The following is a 22,808-nucleotide window of genomic DNA, read 5'->3' on the forward strand; positions in this document are numbered from 1 at the left end:
TTTCACACTGAAGAATGCTTTGGTTCCCAGAGCAGGAGAGAGTTCTGCAGTGGTTATCCAGAAAACCCTGTGGTTTTGGAGGTATCACAGATGGGAAAAAACAGCGCAGAGTGTTTGAGGAAGACCCAGTGGAAGAAAAGCACCCTCAAGTTCTGCAGCAAGGCCATGGCATGTGCAGCAGAGAGTTATTCTTTTTGAGAAACAACCTACACCCTACTGAACACTGGTAAATGTGGAATGACTGAGAGGTCGCTGTGTGAGAAATGCGCACTACAAGCAGGGTCCTGACAGACCCATGAAGTACAAGGTTGAACAGGCCGAGCAAAAACATGAGATGAACCTGTCACATCTGGAACAAAGAGCACAGAGGAGCAAAGGGCACAAGCAAAGTACTTGAGCAGGTGGCCCAGATTTCTCTCTTTTCCCCCAAATCCAAACTGTTGCATCCGTGTCCCTCAGCCCACACCTGTGGCTCTGTGGGAACCCTGGTATGAGCAGCTGAAGGAGGAGAGAAACGTTTGAGTTTGCTTCACAGATGGGTTGGCTCTGTATGTAGGTACAACCTGAAAGTGGCAGCTGAATGACAGCCATGCTTGGTAATTGTCTGAAACACAGTGGTGGAAGAAAGTCCTCCCAGTGGGCAGAGCTTCAGCTTGTACACATGGCTGTCCACTTTGCGTGGGAAAAAAGAGGCCTAAGGTTAGACTGGATATGGAATCACAGGCAGTAGTAATTGCCTGATGGTCTTTTTCCCTATAATGAAAGATATTCAAAGATTAAGAACAAGAAGGTCTAAGTAGAAAACTTGTGGACGTATCTATAGGAGTGGGAATGAAGTATAAAAATCTTTGTAATGCATGTTAACACCACCAGAGAACATCCACTAAAGAAAAGTAATCAATCATCAACAAAATGACTCAGCTAATTGATATCCACCAGTCTCAGTCATCAAGCACCTCAGTACTAGCACAGCAGGCACAAGGATAAAATGGCTATGGTGACAGAGATGGCCAGTAACATCACAGGCCCTGAAGGTTTCTTTGGCTACTGCCACCAACAAATGTCCAATCTGACAGCAACAGAGACCAATGCTGAGCCCCCAAGATGGCACAGCTCATCAAGGATACCAGCTAGCCACTCGGTGGTAAATTGATCATTCAGTTGTTTCACTCTTAAAAAGGCCAGAGGTACATCCTCACAGGAATAGACAGAAATAAACAGACATAAAGTCAGGTACCTTTCCTACCTGCAGGGCCACAGGGTCATGAGTCAAAGGATTACAGAGTATTTAATCCTCCAACAAGGGATCCCGTGTAACATCCTACTAGATAGGGTAACCCACTTTCTAACAAAGGAGATGTGAGCTTGGAGCTCTGGCCAAGCAATTCACTGGTCATACCATATAACTGCACTACTGTGAAGCTGACTGCCTTACGGAGCATTGGCGTAGCCTGCTGAAGGCCGAACTGAGGTGCCACTTAAGACAATACTCTGAGGACTGGGTGCTGTCCTCCAAGAAGCAGTATATGCATTGAATCGAAGGACCGTCATGCCGCACTGTGTCTGCAACAGAGAGAAGACACAGGTCTGCGACCCAAGAAGCAGAAGCAGAAATGGCCACACTTGCCATCACTTCTGATGACCAACTGGAAGCTATGTGCTTCCTGTCCCCACACTTTGCACTCTGAGGTCTGTTTCTCAAAGAAAACACACCGTTGCCCTGGGGCACAACAAGAATCCCAGTGAACTATATGCTCTGCCTTCTGCCTGGTGCACATTGAGCTACCTGGGGAGAGGAGGGGTCACCATCTTGATAGGAGTAACCTATCACTTCAGAGGAAGTCTGCTGTTACACAGCCAGGGTAGGGAGAAATGTGTGGGGAACCGTATGAGCTACTCAGGTATCTCTTGTGACAGTAGAGGGATAGGAACAGCAGCCATGGTTTGAGAAGGGAATGGTTTTCAGGGGCTCAGGCCACTCCAGGAAGAGGTTGAGGGTCATGCCACCAGGTAAGCCACTGAGGCCAGCAGAGGGGGAGACTCAGGGTGAAGGGAATCTAGAATGGACAGGAAGGAGGCAGAGGATGAGGATTAACTGCAGCCCCAAGATCAACCGCAAGGCCAGGGGCTACAGTTCCTTCCCCCACCCCAACCCCCTGCAACTTCCCTCTCCTAAATTATCTCTCAGGAAGAGGCCCACTGCAATTTTGAAGGAGCCACACTTAAAACATACATAGAAAGTAGACCTCAAAGGTGCAAATGGTAGACTCTGAAAGACCAGGAGATGAGTTTCCCAGATCCCCCTTTCAAGGAAGGTCTGGCTGTCTGGCTGTGAAGAGTGTGGTCAGCAGACACTTCTGTCTGACAGCAGCTGAAGACCCACTCACCCAAGGGCGTGCATTTCCTGGGCAACTGTCACCAGGTCACGTCACTGAGAAAGGCAGGCAGGACCCAGCCATTTCTGCATGACCCAGGGCCCCTGTGACTGGCCGCTATCACTCCAGAGCCTCCCCCTGCCAAGCTGGCCAAGACTTTGTTGAACCCACATTGCAGTTTGCTTTCTCTTTCTGTTCATTCCTGCTTCTCCTCCTTTCCTTTCCCAGGAGCTGATTCCTGACAAGTATCTCCCACCCCAAACTCTGTCTCACATCTGCTTCAGGAGAATCGAACTGTGACAGCATTTCTGCTGAGACAAAAAGAACTTATCACAGGACAACCCATGATTGATAAAGGAAGCATTTTGGTGAGGATTTTTAGTGTTCAGCATAGCATTCAATACGATGGACGTTTTACTCCTTACCATTTCCTAGTCTTCGTCCTTAAAGAAAAATATGATTCTGTGTTTACCAAAGCATAAGAAATTTCTTTCAGTGGTGCCTGCCTACTGTAGCAAACAGAACAAGGCATTGTTCAGTATTGAGGTGGGGCATCAGTTTTCTCTGCGGGAAAACAGTCCCTCAGCTATTTGCTGAGGTCTTTTTGGTTTCATTTACGGTAAAACTCTGGATTTTTGCCAAATTCTCCACAAGTTCAAAAGTACAAAGCTCTTTAGGAGGCCTGCTCTTTTTAAATATTTTTTCAGAGGTTAAAAATTAAATTTCAAAGAATACCTGGGGTGCAGAGGAGTCCACAGTAGAGACACAGACCCTGATTGTCTCCAACATGAAGCTTGGTCATGTCATCCTCTTACTTTTGTGCTTCTACTTAAGTTTTTGTGAGGTAAGCAATTCAATATTTATACAAACTTTTAAGTAGATAGTTCAAATATTGTAAAAATACAGAAAAAAATCTCAAGGATATTATTTTGACTTAAAGATTACATAGTTCACTTGCCAACGATGACAGTATTTAGTCAGTAACCAAGATTTTATGTTATATCTTGATGAAAGAGCTTGAAGAAATTGCTTGTTTCATATGCTAATATCTGTGCATAGAGATTGGACTGAATGAAAATTTTACTAATAGATCTATGATTTATAGTAATTATTAAATCAGTAAACATTTATTAAGCCCTATCTATGTGCAAGGTATAGAGATGGGCAAGACTGATCCTTCCTTCAACAGCCTTTTGTACACTTGTAGAAAGATGATACAAATATACCAATGAGGAAATAAGAAGCATAATTTGAAAAATATTTGAAAACATGAGAAGGAACTGTTATAAGACATATATATTTAATTGCCAAAAAATGGCACAAATATCATCATCTGCCAAGGGACTTTAATGAGAGGAAAAGTCCCTTCCTGCTCAGAGATTGGGAAGGGTTTATGGGCCAAGTGGGGTTTGAGCTATGGGGTCGCACAGAGTCGGACACGACTGAAGCGACTTAGCAGCAGCAGCATAATTCTGGATTAGATCTGATCAGTGGAGAGAAAGAGGAAATGATTTTCAGCCTGAAAAACAGCAAGTGGTATGGCCAGAAAGACAGCAAAGCACTGGGCTCCTCTCCATGAATAAACCCACTTGATCAGGGTAGAGACTTTGTAGGCAACTCAAGGAGTTAAAGCCAAAACAACAGATCGTAGCCAGTCTGGAAGGTAGCCTGTTAAGGTTAGAAATGTTTAAGACATATTAGAGACTTGCTAATGATTTGCCTACTTTTGTGATCAAAGAGTTTTGAAATAATTCCAAAAATTGTTTTGTTTTTAAGTCCGTTTATAGCAGAAAATGTTTAAAGAGAACTACCTAAGATATCAGAATTAAATACTTAAGTTTCTTATAAGTTCTAAACTATATATGCAATGTTTAGAGTATAAACCAAATGGAAATAAAGTAAGTGCTTGTTGATTAAAATAGATTAAATTATTGCACATCCAAAAATAACTATCACATTAAAATGATGCTTTTATATTTATTGAAATTAAAAAATGCCTCACTAAAATCTTATTTTTGTTAAGAAAAATACACACACACATATACACAAATATATTAATAAATGCTTATATAAATGGCAGTTTAAAAGTTCATGGGGAGTGTATATTAAACAGATAACAGTATCTCTGAGTAATGGGATTACTCATGATTTTTATGTTTTATATATTTGCAAATTTTCAGAGTTAAAAAATTTTGTCTTATTCATTCTTCATTTTTCTTTTTTAAATACCAAATAAATGTGTGTTGCATTATAACAAGAAAATTTTGTTTTCTGAAAAAAAGGATATTTCAGCCACATTTTGGGTTCCTGGAACAAAAGCAGAATAAAAAAGAAAACTGAAAATAGTTTTCACTTCCACAAAGGAAAAGAGCCTCTTTCTTTTACTGAACAATCATCCAATCATAAAATTGTCTTCATTCCTTTAAGAAGCAGCATTTTGAAATCACAACTTCATAAAATATTATTATTTCTTTATAAAAGGAAGTGGAATGATTTTTTATGGCACCTGCTGAGAAATAATCATTTTTAAATAGAGCTTACCATAGAGATAGGGGCTTCCCTGGTGGCTCAGCAGTAAAGAATCCACCTGCCAATGCAGGAGACCTGAGTTCTTCCCTGGGTCGGGAAGATCCCCTGGAAAAGGCAATGGCAACCCACTCCAGTATTCTTGCCTGGAGAATCCCATGGACAGAGGAGCCTGGTGGGCTACAGTCCATGGGGTCACAAAGAATCAGACCTGATTTAGCGGCTGAAGAGCAACAACCATAGAGACAACATAAATATGTTCTAAGTTTTAAAATGTGTCTACATTTTCAACATGAAATAAAATATGTACAGCTGGGAGAAAGTTTTGTATTGTAAAAGCTGGGAGCAGATTTCCTTCTAGGGGATAAAAAGCCCCACCCCCTTTTTATATCAAAACATTTCGATGGACTGATTTGAAAGTGGATTATGTCAATGATGGGATGGGCTGGCAGTGAAGTTGTTCTGAACAGTGAGATGAGAATCCTGGTTTTACTGAACCTACCCAGACAGAGAGGTAAGGGGACTTAGGAAAGGGTGGGAAAGAAACTCAGAGTGCAGAGGGAGTGGCTGCTGTGTCAGTAACAAAGGGGTGGTAAGGAACAGGAATTCCTTACCTGGAATTCCCCAGGCAAAAATTCTGGAGTACCTAGCCATTCCCTTTGCCACAGGATCTTCCCAACCTAAGGATCAAACCGTCTCCTGCATTGCAGGCAGTTCCTTTACCATCAGAGCCACCAGGGAAGTCCCAGTAATGAATAGGGAAGCCAAATATTTTAGTCAATATGGTTAAATACTGTGGTATACTTGGCTGTGACATAATCCCTGACCAAAGCTTTTTTTTTAACCCTAAAAGCATATTATAAAATTCGGTTTATATGGGTAGTATTTTGGAAGGAAAGAACTGGGGTAATGGTCAACAGAGTGATGAGATCTGGAAAGAGAATATGCACAGAGGCAATACACAGTGTAGAGAGTGACGTCAGCTAGCAAGGCAGAGTAGGCAAATCCAAACACTTGTCCACAAAAAAAAACTAGAAAAGTCAAGCAAGTGTTCAAAACCAACTTTGTCAGAACTCCTGTTATCAAAGTCCCACAGTACCCAAGTGAATGCTGAATGAAGGAAAAAGGCAACTTAAAAATGGCAGGAAAACTGCAGTATTTCTACTTGCCCTTACCCCACCCAGATACCAACTCAGTGGCAGTCTTGAAGATAGCAATCCAGATTCCCAGTGTGGAACTCTAGTCCCCAGTTCTAAATGGAGCAGAGCAGACTTTATTTAAAAAGAAATTGTGTTTGTCTGTTCTAACCTATCCAGGGGCTACTTGAAAGACTGAAGCAATAAATTTGTCTTTTTTTCATCTAACCTGGAACTCAGAGTGGAAAGGCAGCAGGCATTCCTCAAAAACATCATAAAGGCAAGCAAATAAACAATCTACCTCCACCTGAGACAAAACAGTTGAGGCCTACAATAGAGTGCAGAAGCTTGGAAGGAAAAGTTAGAGTTTCAGCTGGAAATTAGGGCATTCAAAAGCCCCTGTGTATCCTGAGGAATTTAGAAAGCAACACACATGCCCAGGCAAGAAGCCCAGAAAACACCTAAGAAGACCCTAAGCCTAGACCTCCAGGCTCAGTGCAAATGTGAAGTAAAAGCTAAGACAGAATTTTCAAAACTCTGGTTAAGTACTGAGCACTGAAGTGCCCCAGCACAGAGGCAATTTGCAAGCTCGGAAGAGGTTTTTTTGTTGTTCTCAATTTCAAGGATTCCTTATTCTTTTCTTTCCTTCTTTCCTTTCTTTCATTTCCTTCTTCCTTCCTTTCTCTTTTTTCCCCTCCCTGTCCATTTCCCTTTCTTTTCCTCTCTCTCTGGTTGCTTGTGTTGAAGGAAATCTTTGTCTAAATCCTAGCTAAATGCAAGGTAAAGAAACCAAGACTTCAGAAACCACACATGACAGAAAAAAAAAAAAAAAAAAACCTTTATAGAAACAGTTTTGAAAAATTAATAAATAGCTATAGTCTACAGGAATCAAGGAAAGCAAACCCTGAGAAGAAGAAAGAATTTGATTTCAAAAATTACAACATTATAATATTAAAAATATCCAGTCTCCAACAAAGAATATGAAGCATGCAATGAAACAAGAAAATATGGCCCATTCACAGGAGAAATTATTTCTGAGGAAGAACAGACTTTGAACTCACCAGACAAAGACTTTAAGTCAAACATCTTAAATATATTCAAATAACCAAAAAAAAAAAAAAAAAACGAGGAGGATGTAGGAACAAATAGAGAATATCCATGAAAGATAGAAACTTAAGGAATTAGACTGAAAAGTATAACAAAGAATTCACTAGAGGGTTTTAATAGCAGATTTGAGCAGGCAGAGGAGTAAGTGAAGCTGAAGATTGGTCAATTAAATTATCTGAGGAGCAGAAAGAAGAATAAAAAGAGAAACCATCAGTATACACACAATTGGAATCTCAGAAGGAGAAGAGAGAGTCGGAGAATATTTGAAGAATTAATAACCAAAAACTTCTGAAATTTGATAAAAGATAATGAACCTAGAATGTCCCTGGTGATCCAGTGGCTAAGAATCCGCCTGGCAATGCAGGGGACACGGGTTCCATCCCTGGTCTGGGAAGATTCCACATGCCATGGGGCAGCTAAGCCCGTGCACCACAACTGCTGGGCACATGCACTCTGGAGCCTGTGCTTCGCAACAAGCAAAGCCACTGCAGTGAGAAGCACCACAGCTAGGGAGGAGGCTCCACTTGCAGCACCTAGAGAGGGCCTATATGCAGCAGTGAAGACCCAGTACAGCCACAAAGTAGTTAATTAATTAAAAAAGAAAAAAAAAAAAGAAATGTGTTCAACCTCAGTAATTGGGGGAAAATGCAGATAAAACTATTCTCTGATGACATTTTTATATAGCTAATTGACAAAGATAAAAATGTTTAATGTTTTCTGTGGTTAAGAAGATGGAAAATAGGCCCTGTCATATATTGATGACCCCTGGAGAAGGGATAGGCTACCCACTCCAATATTCTGGCCTGGAGAATACAATGGACTGTATAGTCCATGGGGTTGGAGAAATATCAATAACCACAGATACGCAGAAACACCACCCTTATGACAGAAAGCTAAGAAGAACTAAAGAGCCTCTTGATGAAAGAGGAGAGTGAAAATGTGGCTTAAAACTCAACATTCAAAAAACTGGGATCATGGCATCCAGTCCCATCGCTTCATGGTAAATAGATGGGGAAACAATGGAAACAGTGACAGACTTTATTTTCTTGGGCTCCGAAATCACTGCAGATAGTGACTGCAGCCATGAAATTAAAAGACACTTGCTCCTTGGAAAAAAAGCTATGACCAACCTAGACAGTATATTAAAAAGCAGAGACATGACTTTGCCTCTCTATGATGGACAAAGGTCCATCTAGTCAAAGCTATGGTTTTTCCAGTAGTCATGTATGGATGTGAGAGTTGGACCATAAAGAAAGCCGAGTGCCAAAGAACTGATAATTTTGAACTGTGTGTTGGAGAAGACCCTTGAGAGTCCCTTGGACTGCAAGGAGATCCAACCAGTCAATCCTAAAAGAAATCAGTCTGAATATTTGTTGGAAGGACTGATGCTGAAGCTGAAACTGTTTCAACAAACCTGAAACTCGAATACTTGGTCACTTGATGCAAAGAAATGACTCATTGGAAAAGATCCTATTGCTGGAAAAGATTGAAGGCAGGAGGAGAAGGGGACATCAGAGGATGAGATGATTGGATGGCATCACCAACTCGATGTACATGTCTTTGAGCAAGCTCCAGGAGTTGGTGAGAACGGGGAAGCCTGACGTGCTGCAGTTCATGAGGTTGCAAAGAGTTGGACATGACTGAGCGACTGAACTGAACTGATATATTGATGATAAGAGTTCAAATTTGAGCAATTTCTAGAGAGAGAAGGGCTTCTCAGGTGGCTCAGTGGTAAAGAATCTACCTGCCAATTCAGGAGACCCAGGTTCATCCCTGGGTGGAGAAGATCTCCTGTAGTAGGAAATGACAACTCACTCCAGTATTCTTGCCTGGAAATTTTCATGAACAGAGGAGCTTGGCGGGCTTCAGTCCATGGGGTCACAAGAGTTTGCAACTGAGCATGCACACTGGAGAGAGAAATTAGCCAATGTCTTTCTAAACTAAAACTGCTCATTTCTTTGATTCAGCAGTGTTACTCCCAGGTAAGTACTGACAAATATACTTAGCATATGGGGGAAATAATGTGTATTATACGAGGAGATTTATACAACACTTTATAATAACAGAACATTGGAAACAATCTAAATTCCCTTTGTTGGCTACTGGTTGTAAATTATACTGGTGTTGGGGGTGCAGAATTAGTAAAGTATGGGTTCACATATACAGTGATGATCTCTGGAAAGGTTCACTGCTGCTGCTGCTGCTGCTGCTAAGTCACGTCAGTCGTGTCTGACTCTGCGACCCCATAGATGGCAGCCCACCAGGCTCCCCTGTCCCTGGGATTCTCCAGGCAAGAACACTGGAGTGGGTTGCCATTTCCTTCTCCAATGCATGAAAGTGAAAAGTGAAAGTGAAGTCGCTCAGTCGTGTTCGACTCTTAGCGACCCCATGGACTGCAGCCCACCCCGCTCCTCCATCCATGGGATTTTCCAGGCATGAGTATTGGAGTGGCGTGCCATTGCCTTCTCCGGAAAGGTTCACTAGGAACTATTAAGTGGTTGACTCTGCGGTAGTGCTTGAGGGAGTGAAGGGATAACAGGAGAGAAATATAATTTTTACAGGCACCCTTTTGAACATTTTGTAATATTTCTATGTGTTTTCTATTTTAAAAAATATCAATTAAAAATGAAAAAATTTTTTCATCCATTTTACATTCATTATAACAAAACAAGACCAAGAAACTACACCATTGTTTTGTTTTGTTTTGCACTCTCTGAGGCAAAAGTGATGGAAATGACCCTGAAATAAAATTGGAGGGAAAAATTGCTAGTGAAGACCACGATGAGAAGGAACTGAGGCCGCATAGGGCCTAAAACTCTTTCAGTGGAAATGTTCTGATATGACTGTTAACTTTCAGGATATGAGCTGTTTATTCACTTCTGGAAGAAAGACAAAAGTTTATATTGCTTACTCTTTTTGAAACTTTTCCATCTTATTCCTCAGTGTTTTCCAGGGAAATCCTGATTGTACCTGTTGGCCATCCTGATCCAATCATCACAAAATCTCAGTGGCATGTAACCTGATTTAGTTTACTCGCCTACAGGTTAGCTGGAGATCATCTCATCTAAGGTGGGCTCAGCTGGAGTGATTCTTCGTTGCTGGCCTGATCATCTTCTTCCTGTAGCTATGGCAGAGAAGCAGAAGGACAGACCCAGTTGCACAAGTACCCTCCAAGCATCTCTTATGTCACATATGCTGACTTCCTGTTGTCCAAAGCAAGTCACTGGCCAGGCCCAGAATCTAGAAGTAGGAAAACGTACCTCCCCTCTCCGGAGGAAGAGAGAACAGCAAAGGATAGGATAAAGAGCAGTAGAACTGGGGCCATAAGCAGTCTACCACAGTCAGCGTCACATTAGCGTCTGTGTAGGATCTTCAGTGTTTATTTGTGCCGTCCCATGTATTTTGCACTTGCTGTTCACAGCAGCTCTGTGAGGATATTCTTTTTATTTTCCACATTTCACAGAAGAAGAAACAACCATCAAGGTAAAGTCATTTACCAAAAATCACACAGCTAGTTAGCAGTAGAGGGGAATTTTCGACGTTTTTACAGCAAAAAGCAGGATGGAAAATGGTGGACTTTTGCTCTACTTGGTCATAATTGATTATTTTTTTCTTTTGTTTATAGGATAATTTTAGAAAACGAGGAAAGTCAAAGGCAGTGAAGAAATCAGAGGTAAAGCTATATGGCTGTATACCAGGGTGGGATAGTAGATTGTTGTGTTTTTGTTTTTTTTCTTGTTTGTTGTCTAATAACCAACTGTCCGTCTAAAATGGCTTCACTGGGAAATTCCCTGGAGGTCAAGTGCTTAGGCCTTTCACCATGCTTTCACTGCCAAGGGTGCAGGATCAATCCCTGGTCGAGGAACTAAGATCCCACAATCCACGTGCCATGGCTAACAAAAAAGCTAACTTGTACTCCTGCCTAGAATAAAAAGATAAAGTTTACAGCAGGATAATCATTACAGCATCACAAATACCAAAGAAATGATCCCCCCTAAAAAAAAAAAGAAACAGCAGCTAAGGGAATTGAGTCATGTTTTAGAGATAACTAGGCTATTGTAGTAATCACTAAAAATTTTTGTGCATGTTCCCCAAGTATATGTGAATATATTTATTTATAAATAATATATACTCTACTGTATAAATATACTTTAAAAAATAAAATTTTAAAAACAAGTACTTTAATAATAATCTTACTGTTAATCTTTAATGAAATATAATCATCAAATACACTATTTTTAAATTTTTTCATTTGATTTCAATATCATATTAATTGGAAAAGATACCTTACAAAGAGCTGCTGCTGCTGCTAAGTCAACACACACAATAAACACAGGGAAAGTTTCAATGATAATATTCGATGGAAACCTATATTTCAATTAGTCTCTTTAATATTATTGATTGGGGGAGGGTTGGCTTCTTTTCATATCTGATTAGCTTTCTATTTGACTCATGTAGATTGTGGGATCTTGAACCCCATGGTGTGGCTAGTGAACAGCTTCTGCTGTAGCTGGAAGTGTAGACTCTGCCATTTTCTTGTTTATTGATGTTGTATTTTGGCATTATTGTCAATCTGATATCATTTCAGTACATGCATCTCTAAATCGCTTGTCCATCTGTGAAGATTATTTCAGCTAAAAGTAGATGATATAGTCTATAATGTCCCATAATCAAGCACATGAATATGATTCTCCATCCTGACAGAGAAACCTTCTCTTGACCCCATTTTGTTGTTTAGTCACTCAGTCAGGTCCAGCTCTTTGCAACCCCATGGACTGCAGCACGCCAGACTTCCCTGACCTTCACCATTTCCTGGGGCTTGCCCAAACTCATGTCCATTGAGTTGATGACGCCGTCCAACCATCTCATCCTCTGTCATCCCTTTCTCTTCCTGCCTGCAATCTTTCCCAGCATCAGGGTCTTTTCTTATGAGTCAGCTCTTCACATGAGGTGGTCAAAGTATTGGAGCTTCAGCTTCAACATCAGTTCTTCTAATGAGTATTTGGGACTGATTTGTTTAGGATTGACTGGTTTGATCTCCTTGCAGTCCAAGGGACTCTCAAGAGTCTTCTCCAACACTGCAGTTCAAAATTAACAATTCTTCAATGCTCAGCCTTCCAATTCTCACATCCATGCGTGACTACTGGAAAAACTATAGCTTTGACAAGACGGACTTTTGTTGGCATAGTAACGTCTCTGCTTTTTAATATGCTGTCTAGGTTTATCATAGGTTTTCTTCCAAAGAGCATGTCTCCTTTAACTGCATTGTTGCAGTCACCATCTGCAGTGAGTTTGGAGCCCAAGAAAATAGTCTGTCACTGTTTCCATTGTTTCCCCATCTATTTGCCATAAAATGATTAGATCAGATGCCATGATATTAGTTTTCTGAATGCTGAATTTTAAGCCAGCTTTTTCACTCTCCTCTTCTACCTTCATCAAGAGGCTCTTTAGTTCCTCTTCACTTTCTGCCATAGGGTGGTGTCATCTGCATATCTGAGGTTATCGATACTTCTCCTGGTGATCTTGATTCCAGCTTGTGCTTCATCCAGCCTGGCATTTCACATGATGTCTCTGCACATAAGTTAAATAAGCAGGGTGACAATATACAGCCTTGACGTACTCCTTTCCCGATTTTGAACTAGTCCGTTGTTCCATGTCCAGTTCTAACTGTTGCTTCTTGACCTGCACACAGGTTTCACAGGAGTCAGGTAAGGTGGTCTGGTGTTCCCATCTCTTTAAGAATTTTCCAGTTTGCTGTGATCCACAGAGTCAAAGGCTTTAGTGTAGTCAATAATGCCCTCCAATTATTACCCCATTTCTCTGTGCTTCTTGACATCTAATCTTCAAAAAAGTTGCTATGCTCAATTTCTCTATTATTTCTTGGGGCTTCCCAACCCAGTCTGGCTTGAGTTCCCACATTCTACCAAAATAACCTTTGTCAAGATCCCCATCTTACTGGAGGAGTATCACACAACTGCTAATCATCCCTTCCTTCTCTCTGCCTCTGTGTCACCATTTTCTGTTTATTTGTCTTTTACTTCACTGGCCACGTCTTCTTATCTCCTTTACCAATTCTTCATTATCTGCCTACCCTCTCAACATCATTTGCTCACATCCTCCAGTGGAAAAGCCAAAATCTTTCCAGTAGCCAACAAGGTCCTATGTGATCAATCACACATCCCTCCAATTCTCTGGCCTCATCTCCTCCTGTTCTCCCTTCAGCCATTCACAGCCCTCCAGCCACACCAGCGTCCTGGTCCAAGAGCACATCACATATACTTCTACCCCTCAACTTTTGCTCTGGCTGTTTCCTCTGACTGTGACACTTCACCCCTAGATATCTGCATGGCTTACTCACTCACCTTCAGGCATCTGCTCCCAGGACTTTTCCTCAAAGTCTTCCTTGACAACCCTATATGCAAAAATAGCAATCCTGCCCCTCACTCTCCACAATCTCTCTCTTTCTCTTACTGTGTGTTTGTGTTTGTCTCCTTATGTCATACTACATATTTATTCTTTTTTAAAAAAAATATTTATTTATTTGTCTGCACCGGGTCTTATTTGGAATCTTTAATTGTGACATGTGGGATGTCATGCATGTCCTGGGACTGAACCTGGGCCCCCTGCATTGGAAACACAAAGTCTTAGCCACTGGATCACCAGGGAGGTCCCTATGTTTATTCTTTATTTACTTTTTGCACTTGTGTCCCCAGGACCCAGAGCAGTGCCCAGCATATAGTAGGCTCTCAATAAATAGTGAGTGAATATGCTGTGAAGAGCCAATCCATATTCAAATATTAGAAAAGGTTCATTTCTGTCTTTCTACTTTTTCAATAAAACATACAAAGTTATTTCACCCTCTGGGTTATCTTCACATCCCCGGCGTTTATGTAATCCACTTTGAAAATTATTGCACAATAGGAGTGGCTCTCCATCCTTGGGGAGTGTAAGAATCTTTATGGAGCTTGTTTACAGTACAGATTCAAGGTCTCCCCTCAGAAATTCTAACTCAGGAGGTCAAATGCTTGGGTCCAAGAATCTGCATTTGCACAATTACACACCTCACGTGAGTGAGGCAGACAGTCCTAGGCTACAACTGGGAGTACTTTCCATGTATTTGGTACTCTTCTTTTTCAGCTTTAAATTCCAGACTCAATAACAATGGGAAAAAGGCTTCTTTAGCATACTCCATCAGCTCACACATAGCTTACACACAGAATGATTCAGTTTGTCCCAATCTCCCTAGACAAGTGGTTCTCAAGGTTTGGGATTATAAAGACTATTTCTAGATGGCTATGTGTATCAGTCAGTTTTGGCTACACTCCAATAAGAACCAATCCTCAAATCTTAGTGGCTTGACATAAGAAAAGTTAATTTTTTCTCATGCAAAGACTGTGGGTCTGGGTAACTCTCCAGTGAACACATCCTCCATGTGTTGGGCCAACCTTCTGAGCTGGTTTGATTCTATGGTGCCTCTGAAACACATGCTCCCCTGATCACCATAACAGAGCAGAAGTAAGTAGCATTGTTGAGCACTGGAAATTAAATGTTTCTACCTGAAACCAATACATGTTACTTCAGCTTACATTTCTGTGGGCAAAGCAAGTCACCACCACATCCAGCCACAAGAAGGAAATGCAGCCTCACCATTTGCTTGGAAATAAGAGTTACATGAGATTTTAGTAAATAGTATTATGTTTACCACAAAAACAAATCCTAAGAAAATACTTAGATCCACCACTCTACCTTTCACCATCAACTATAGGCAGAATAGTAGCTGTAGTTTTAGTATCCGTTATTGTAGGAAGGAAGGAAGTTACACAATCAATATAATTTCAGTGATGATTTAAATAATTTTGCTTCTTATTAATTTTAACAGCTTCCACACCCATTGGAAAGATAAACACACATGAATGTATGAGGAATAGTTTATATTCTGTCTACAGCAAAGACTGGTGTAAAAATGCATGTAGAAACCCCTTTAATAATGTCCTCTAAGATCATCAGCCTACTGCTTAGACATTGAGGCTCCATGGGCAACTGTGACTTACCCAGTCCCTTTAGAGTTAAAACTTTTTGCCATCAGGTTTTACACAGTGAATAAGAAAGCCTTACTTTTACTGTTTTCCGCCATCACAAATAATTTTCTAACTTTCCTTTGATTATTGCCATTGTCAGCAGCCACAGTGTTGGTATTTGCCATTACCATCAATCTTAAATTTTAAATGGTAATATTATCATAAAATTTATTCCACTTACAATAAGAAATTTTAGAAATAGAAAACTGCCTAATTCCAAAGGCAATCTTCTCCCCCATGCTCTGGTTATACCTTCTCCCATCCCATCCTCAACCTTATTCTAACAATTTTGCCCTTTCTCTCTTAAAGCTCCCATCTTTCCCATTCCGTTGGATTACTGACCTTACCCTTTACTCATGATGAAATCTCACCTAACAACAAAAATCTCTCTTTACTGTGTCCCTTTATGATACTATCTTTCCATTTTTTTCCCCTTCAAAGCCTAACCTTAATGCTTTCTATACTGAAAGCATGATGACCTTCTTTTTCATTTAGCTGTTTTTTACTAAATTAATTCTATATACAATTACAAAGGCAAATAATACCACAGGGCTTAAAATCATGGTGATATTAAAATATTTAATAATTTATTTAACAATTGGTTGGGCTTAGATGGACTTCCCTGGTGGCTCAGATGGTAAAGAATCTGCCTGCAATGTAGGAGACCCAGGTTCAATCCCTGGGTCAGGAAGATCCTCTGGAGAAAGGAATAACAACCCACTCTAGTATTCTTGCCTGGAGAATCCCATGGACAGAGGAGCCTGGAAGGCTACAGTCCTTGGGGTCAAAGGGTCACAAAGGGACATGACCAAGCGACTACCACAGATACACATAACATTAAACACCTCTCTCACACACACCTCCTCACCCTTGACTCTCTCTAACTAGAAACAACTTTCAAACATTTGTTGTTTCTTCTGCTGTTTATATGAGATTCCTTAAAAACATATTCATACAGCCATTCTTTTAACTAATCCTTTGGTTCTTTTAGCCACTCCATCTTCTTCAGAAGTAGTAGGGGCCCCAGTTCCTAAGCTTTTCTGGGGTCCTCTGGGGGTTAATTTGCTTTATTCTTATGGAGTTCCCTCATTAGGTTTGGGTTTCATTGCTCTGTCGTGTGCTAAACCTATTACCACCTGCCCATCTGCTTTCCGGCTTCCAACCTTTCAATAATATCCCAAGTCTATAATCCTCTCCCCCATTCTCCTTGGCCTCATTGATTATGCCTTTTTTTTAAATTATATTACTCTCATTTTAATGAAACTTGGAGAGGAGGCAGAAGTTTCTGTAAAGTCTGTGGTCAGTCTCCCATGTCTGAGTACAGGACCGATCAACAGAGTTAGCCCATGCTTCTGTTCCCATTTCTTCACTGCCCATTCTGGCCTCAGCTCACCAATGTCTGGTCTCTGCCTCTGACATTCAGCTAAAACTTCTGCCTCAAGGATCCCAGTCATCTTTGTTCATCAAATTCAGTGGCCTTTTTTTCAGCTTCCTCTTCTGAAGCTCTCTGCAAAATTAGACACATGAGCAACATCTCTCTGGCTGAAGAGCAAAATATCTTCTGCTTATTCCACATCTTCAGCTACTAAAAAGGGTAAAATTCTCCTCAGAGTGTGTGTGTGTGTGGTTTTTTTTTTTTGGTTTGTTTTTGGGGGGTCTTTTTGGTTGTTTGTGTGTTTTGTTTTTCACTGTTCATTCGATGCATTCCAGGCTCACCACGCCCCTGAAGCAAGTCTGAGCAAGGAGACAGAAGCTTCATCTGAAGTGAAGGTCAGAGTCTATATAATTACTTGCTGTTATGTTGTTGTAGCCACACATTCCGGGAAACAAACTCACTTGGAAGGACAATGCAGATAGTAGAGTGCAGTTTATTACACCGGCAGGCCCAAGGCAGAGTCTCCTCTTAGCCAAGGACCCCAACCAGTTTTTGTGAAGACCTTATATACCCTGCGATTCATGGGGTCGCAAAGAGTTGGACACGACTGAGCGAATGATCTGATCTGATCTGATGTGATCTATATACCCTAAGTGTATGTCCCCAAACCCACCTCCCCACATTCCCTGAAACTAGTCTGAACAAAGGAAAAGAAAGATACAATCAAAGTTAACCCATGATTCATAGGCCTCAAGCCTAGGTAGTTAACAGTGGACAATTATCAATAGGCCTGTGGTCATATTCCAATAAGCATAATAGAATTTATGATTCTATTCAGTTACACAGATAATTAGGGTATTCTTTTAGGCCCCGAGAGTCTAGGTACAAGCCCTGGGGCTCTTCCATGGGGTGGGGGGTGGTGGGGAGGTTCTGGTTTTCCAGTTGGTATGTCACTTCCACAGATACTGGACATAAATAACTCAAAGTCCACAGTCCAGCCCGAGATTGAGTCCTGCTCTCAAGATGGAGCCTGTTCTGTCTGTTTCCTCCTTCAATATGTGACTCTTCATGAGACCAAGTGTCTTTTAATTTTTTGTTTTTGCTCTAAGAATGACTGAAAAGTTGATGACACTTGTCCAAGTTTCAGTCTAAAACTCAGGGGAAAATGACACCTCAGAAAGGGATAAATCTGGGGAAAAAAGAAAAATTTTCACCCAATTAAAATATTGATTTTTCAATAGAAAGGTGATTGTCCCTAAAAGGGTGACTGTCCTAGCTGTCAGGGCACTTAAATTTTATCAGTGGAAGGTACAGGAGCTAAATAATTACAAAGTTCAACTCTAATAAGTGCTACCAAAAAAGGTACATGGAACCATGGAAAGTATTAAGTAGTAGATTTTATTCTAGACCAGTGTATCAAAAATTGGTGTATTTAATGATAAATTTGTCAAATTTCCTGGTTATTTGATAAAGTTTACTAAAAATCACATCAGATAGAATGACTTTCACAGCTTTTGCAAAGTTTTATGTGGTCTTTAAGTGACTGATTTTTTTCTTCATCACAGCCCTTAAAGATTGTTTAACTTGTTTCTGCCCACTGAGCAAGAGTACGGGTTGGGGAGGGGTGGGAACTCTTATGGCCCGAGGCTGGGGAGACCAGATAAAAGGACGCCCATCCTTCAGAGGGATACCTGGAGCACAGAGAGAGAGAGAGAGCATTAACTTTCCACAACTGGCTTTTGACCCAATTGAACTATTTCCAGCCTTCACTGTATTTCTTCTGGATTCCTGGAGGTCTTTTTTTTTTTTTTTAGCAGCACTGATCATATGCGGAATCTTAGTTTCCCAACCAAGGATGGAACAGGGGCCCCTGCAATGGAAGCGTGGAGTCTTAACCACTGGACTGCCAGAGAATTCCCCCACAGGTCTAATTGGCCTCCTGCCTAGCTGTCTGATCTGATCTCCAGAAAGATCTTCCTCCAATGCAAATTTAAGGAAATTCAAAAAAAGTCTCCCAGGGACTCCCTCAGGACCGGCTACCTTATCCCCCACCACCCTCTTGCTCTATCCCTCAGCCTGAAATGCACTGTTTTTACTGTCAGGGTTTCACAGTTCTGCCTGGAGTGTGTACCCACCCCCCCCTGCCAGTAGACTCCTCCTGAGCGCTCTCAGAACTCAATCCAGATATCAGCTCTTCTTCGAGATGTTCCCAAGCCTCCTAGTCAGGCCAAGGACCCAGAACACAGTCCTGATGGCGTCTTTGGCCCATGTCTACCAGGGAGCTTGAGCATATCTACCTTGACTCATGTCTACCAGAGATGGGCTTGCCTGTCTCCCTTCTGGCTGGTATACTCCTTAGGCAGGGTTTCCTAACCCGTGACCACCCCAGCTGAAGCACACACAAGCCTAGAGCCATCGGGTGGGACTGCTCATGATGTGCACCACCCTTCCTGTGTTTTGCTAGCACCAACCCTCTGCTAACACCTGACTTTCCTCGCTCTGCTTAGATGCTCCATGAGGCCTTTTAAAATGCACCTGGAGGGACTTCCCTGGTGGTTCAGTGGTTAAGATTCTGCATTTCCACTGCAAGGGTCAAGAGTCTGATCCCTAGTTGGGAAACTAAGATCCCCGATGCCCCATGGAGTGGCAACAACATCAAAAAAGCCCCTGGAAAGATGTAGTCTCTCCCACTCTGGATCTCCAAGAGTACTGCATCTTGTTTGTATGACTGCTACATCACTTACCCTAGTTTTTATGTGTATTTCTATCTTACTGTCTAGGTGTCAAACCCTTGAAAGACAGAGCCAATATCATGTTCATTTTACCAGGATTTTGCACAAAGTAGGAGTTTGGCAAATGGTTTTGCATTTATTAATAGAATTAATCAGCTTCATTCATCAGTCCATTCCATGAGACTATAATCAGCACCAAATTTGCTACTCCTTAAGGTGACTGGTGCAGAGAAGGCAATGGCACCCCACTCCAGAACTCTTGCCTGGAAAATCCCATGGACGGAGGAGCCTGGTAGGCTGCAGTCTATGGGGTCGCTAAGAGTCAGACACGACTGAGCGACTTCACTTTGACTTTTCACTTTCATGCATTGAAGAAGGAAATGGCAACCCACTCCAGTGTTCTTGCCTGGAGAATCCCAGGGACGGGGGAGCCCGGGGGGCTGCCATCTGTGGGGTTGCACAGAGTCGGACACAACTGAAGTGACTTAGCAGCAGCAAGGTGACTGGTGAGATACGTTGATTACTTCAAAGGCAGAATTTTATTTGGCTTTTGAATAATTACAGCTCCCACTGATTTCATGCCTAGTACCTCTCAACTATTATACACATCTTATTTCTAATCTTGGCAATAACCTTGTGAAATAGAAGGTAATACCCAATTTTACAGATGAGGAAGCTCATGTTTCATGAGGGTAGGTAACTTGCTCAAGACCAATTAAACTGTAAGTGCCCAAGCTGGGACTAGAAGCCAGAGTTGTTTGAGTCTGAAAACCACCAGACCACATCACCCTTATCTATGCTGTGGAGTAGGTGAGTCCGTTTTGTTTCTTTCCTTCAGGTTTACATCTTTAAAAATATTTTAGTTTGTTGCTAAGTTAATGTTTATTTTATGCTTTACAGCCCACTTCAACACAAGACACATCTCAAAAAGATTTCGTGGATAAAAAGTGCTTAACTGAAAAACACACACATCTCTCCTGCAACAAAGTCTTCTGCCAACCGTGGCAGAAATGCATCGATGGGACGTGTCTTTGTAAACTTCCTTATCAGTGCCCGAAGAATGGTACCAGGGTGTGTTCAACTAATGGGAAAAGCTACTCAACTTACTGTCAGCAGAAGAGTTTTGAATGTTATCGTCCTGAGGCAAAGTTTTTGAAAAGTGGAGCATGCACAGGTGGAGGTAGGAAAAGCCTAGTTTATTATATTAAGAAGAAAATTGTCTACTATATTTTCTATTAGAAAATACTTTTCCTTTGGAATGTTATAATGACAACTCAAAATTCTTCTCTAGACCCTCAGTAGTAGTTGGGGTGATAATAAAGAAATTAGGGATCATCAGAACACAGCCAGCCATTGAATCTAGAGCATGTGACCCTGAGGCTGGTCCTTCCCACTCCCAGTGCCTATGCCACTCTCTGCTGCCCAGCCCGTCAGAACCATCCCTACTCTCACTTCTACTTGGCTAAAGGGATTGTTCCCAGAGCTGTTGAGTTGCTTTAGAACCCAGGGGGAAATGCTTTACATGAGATTGGGACTGAAATAGAACCTCTTTGTACCCCCAACCCCAGTCATTTCTTCCAGTTTCCATCCCACCAATCCCTACCCCTCTCCCTAGCCCCAGCCTCATCAGCCCTGATCCGAGGTTTAGCTCAGGCCACTGCTGGCCAAGGACATACTCCACCCTAGCAAACGACACATCAGATCAGAGAGCTTGTCAAGACTTCAATCAGGTGCCTAATGTAACGAGGAGGCTGGGACCCTAATACATGAATTAGTGGAGTGATTAAGATGAAAAGACTCTTGGGCTGCCCTGGTGGCCCAGTGGTAAAGAATCAGCCTGCCAATGCAGGAGACATGGGTTCAATCCCTGGTCCAGAAAGATCCCACATTCCTTGGAGCAACTAAGCCCCTGCACCACAACTACCAAGCCTGCGCTCTAGAGCCCAGGAGCCACAACTACTGAAGCCCGTGCTCCTCAGAGCCTGTGTACCACGGCAAGAGAAGCCCCTGCAATGAGAAGCCCGCGGGGGCAATGAAGACCCAGCGCAACCAAAAATAAATCAGAAGATTGAGGGTCTCACTGTCAGTCAGATTTAGTTGCAAGCCCCTCCAAGCACCCCCTCCATTATTGACAAGCTGTGCAGCCTCTCTGGACTGCAGTTTCCGCATCTGTAAAATGTGAGTAACAGTAGTTCCTAACTCATAAGATTCTTGTGAAACTTAAACCATGTACATAAAGCTCTGTGGAGAGTGAACAAGAAGTGCTCATGAAATTTGAACTATGACAGCGAGTTTCAAGCTCGTTGTCTTTGGATATGAATTATCACAGACATTTCATGAATTTACAGAATGCTTGAAACATTCTTTTTAAAGATACCATGACGTGCACCAGAACACAGTAGCCTAAATATTTTTGTGTTGCTGAGGTAAGATGCTGAGGTATTGTGGACAGGAGGAAGGAAGATCCCTGAGTCCGGCTCTTTTACCTGTTGGAGAGGAGGAAAGCAATAGTGGAGATTATTCGTCAGTGTCAGACTTCCGTTCTCTTCAGGCATGCAGTGCCTTAAGTATGTGAGAATACGTAAACCTTTCTTACATTTTCTTTACTTGTTTAGCTTACTTTTAAGAGCATGGATTTTGGAGTCAGATCAATATGGTAAGTACAGATTCCTGGCTTCACACCTTGAGCAAGCAACTTAATCTCATGTATAAAACTGGATAAATGTAGGTTCCTCATGTGTAAAAATGGAAATAAATACCACCCTAGTCTTCATAAAATTGATGTGAGGATTTTATGATTTTTTTTTACAACTGGGTACTTCAGCCACTGATAATTAATAAACTCATAAAATAATTGCTTACCATTATTTATTAACATCTTCATAGTTTTCAAAGTTAATTAAAAATTATTCATTTTATTTCTTTAGAGGCTTTTAATCAAGAGGAGAAAAAATGAATGCATGACTGTTGCTAATTCTTTAAAAATATATTTTTTTTTAATTTCAGGGCAATTTAGTGTTTCCTTGTCAAATGGAAAACAAGATTCAGAAGGAATTGTTGCTGTAAAACTTGCAGACCTAGATACAAAAATGTTTGTGTGTGGAGACAGCTGGAGCATTACTGAGGCCAACGTGGCCTGCATTGACCGTGGATTTCAACTGTGAGTGCATGCTCATTGAATTTTCCCAATTCAGTTCAGCTCAGTCGCTCAGTCGTGTCCGACTCTTTGCGACCCCATGAATCGCAGCATGCCAGGCCTCCCTGTCCATCACCAATTCCCGGAGTTCACTCAGACTCACGTCCATCGAGTCAGTGATGCCATCCAGCCATCTCATCCTCTGTCGTCCCCTTCTCCTCAGGCCCCCAATCCCTCCCAGCATCAGAGTCTTTTCCAATGAGTCAACTCTTCACATGAGGTGGCCAAAGTACTGGAGTTTCAGCTTTAGCATCATTCCTTCCAAAGAAATCCCAGGGCTGAT

General features: G+C 41.6%; 1 protein-coding gene across 1 annotated transcript in view; it reads left to right on the top strand.

Moving 5' to 3' along the window:
• The first annotated feature begins 3,020 nt into the window (after nt 1-3,020).
• Nucleotides 3,021-22,808, top strand: part of CFI (complement factor I) — a 50,468-nt gene continuing 30,680 nt past the window's right edge. The window contains exons 1-5 of the mRNA XM_027543846.1: nt 3,021-3,219; nt 10,770-10,817; nt 16,933-16,992; nt 20,230-20,509; nt 22,336-22,489. Of these exons, the coding sequence (XP_027399647.1) occupies nt 3,163-3,219; nt 10,770-10,817; nt 16,933-16,992; nt 20,230-20,509; nt 22,336-22,489 (599 nt within the window). The 5' untranslated portion in view covers nt 3,021-3,162. The remainder of the gene's footprint in view (nt 3,220-10,769; nt 10,818-16,932; nt 16,993-20,229; nt 20,510-22,335; nt 22,490-22,808) is intronic.

This window comes from Bos indicus x Bos taurus, chromosome 6 (assembly GCF_003369695.1).
Source record: "Bos indicus x Bos taurus breed Angus x Brahman F1 hybrid chromosome 6, Bos_hybrid_MaternalHap_v2.0, whole genome shotgun sequence".
Taxonomy (NCBI): domain Eukaryota; kingdom Metazoa; phylum Chordata; class Mammalia; order Artiodactyla; family Bovidae; genus Bos; species Bos indicus x Bos taurus.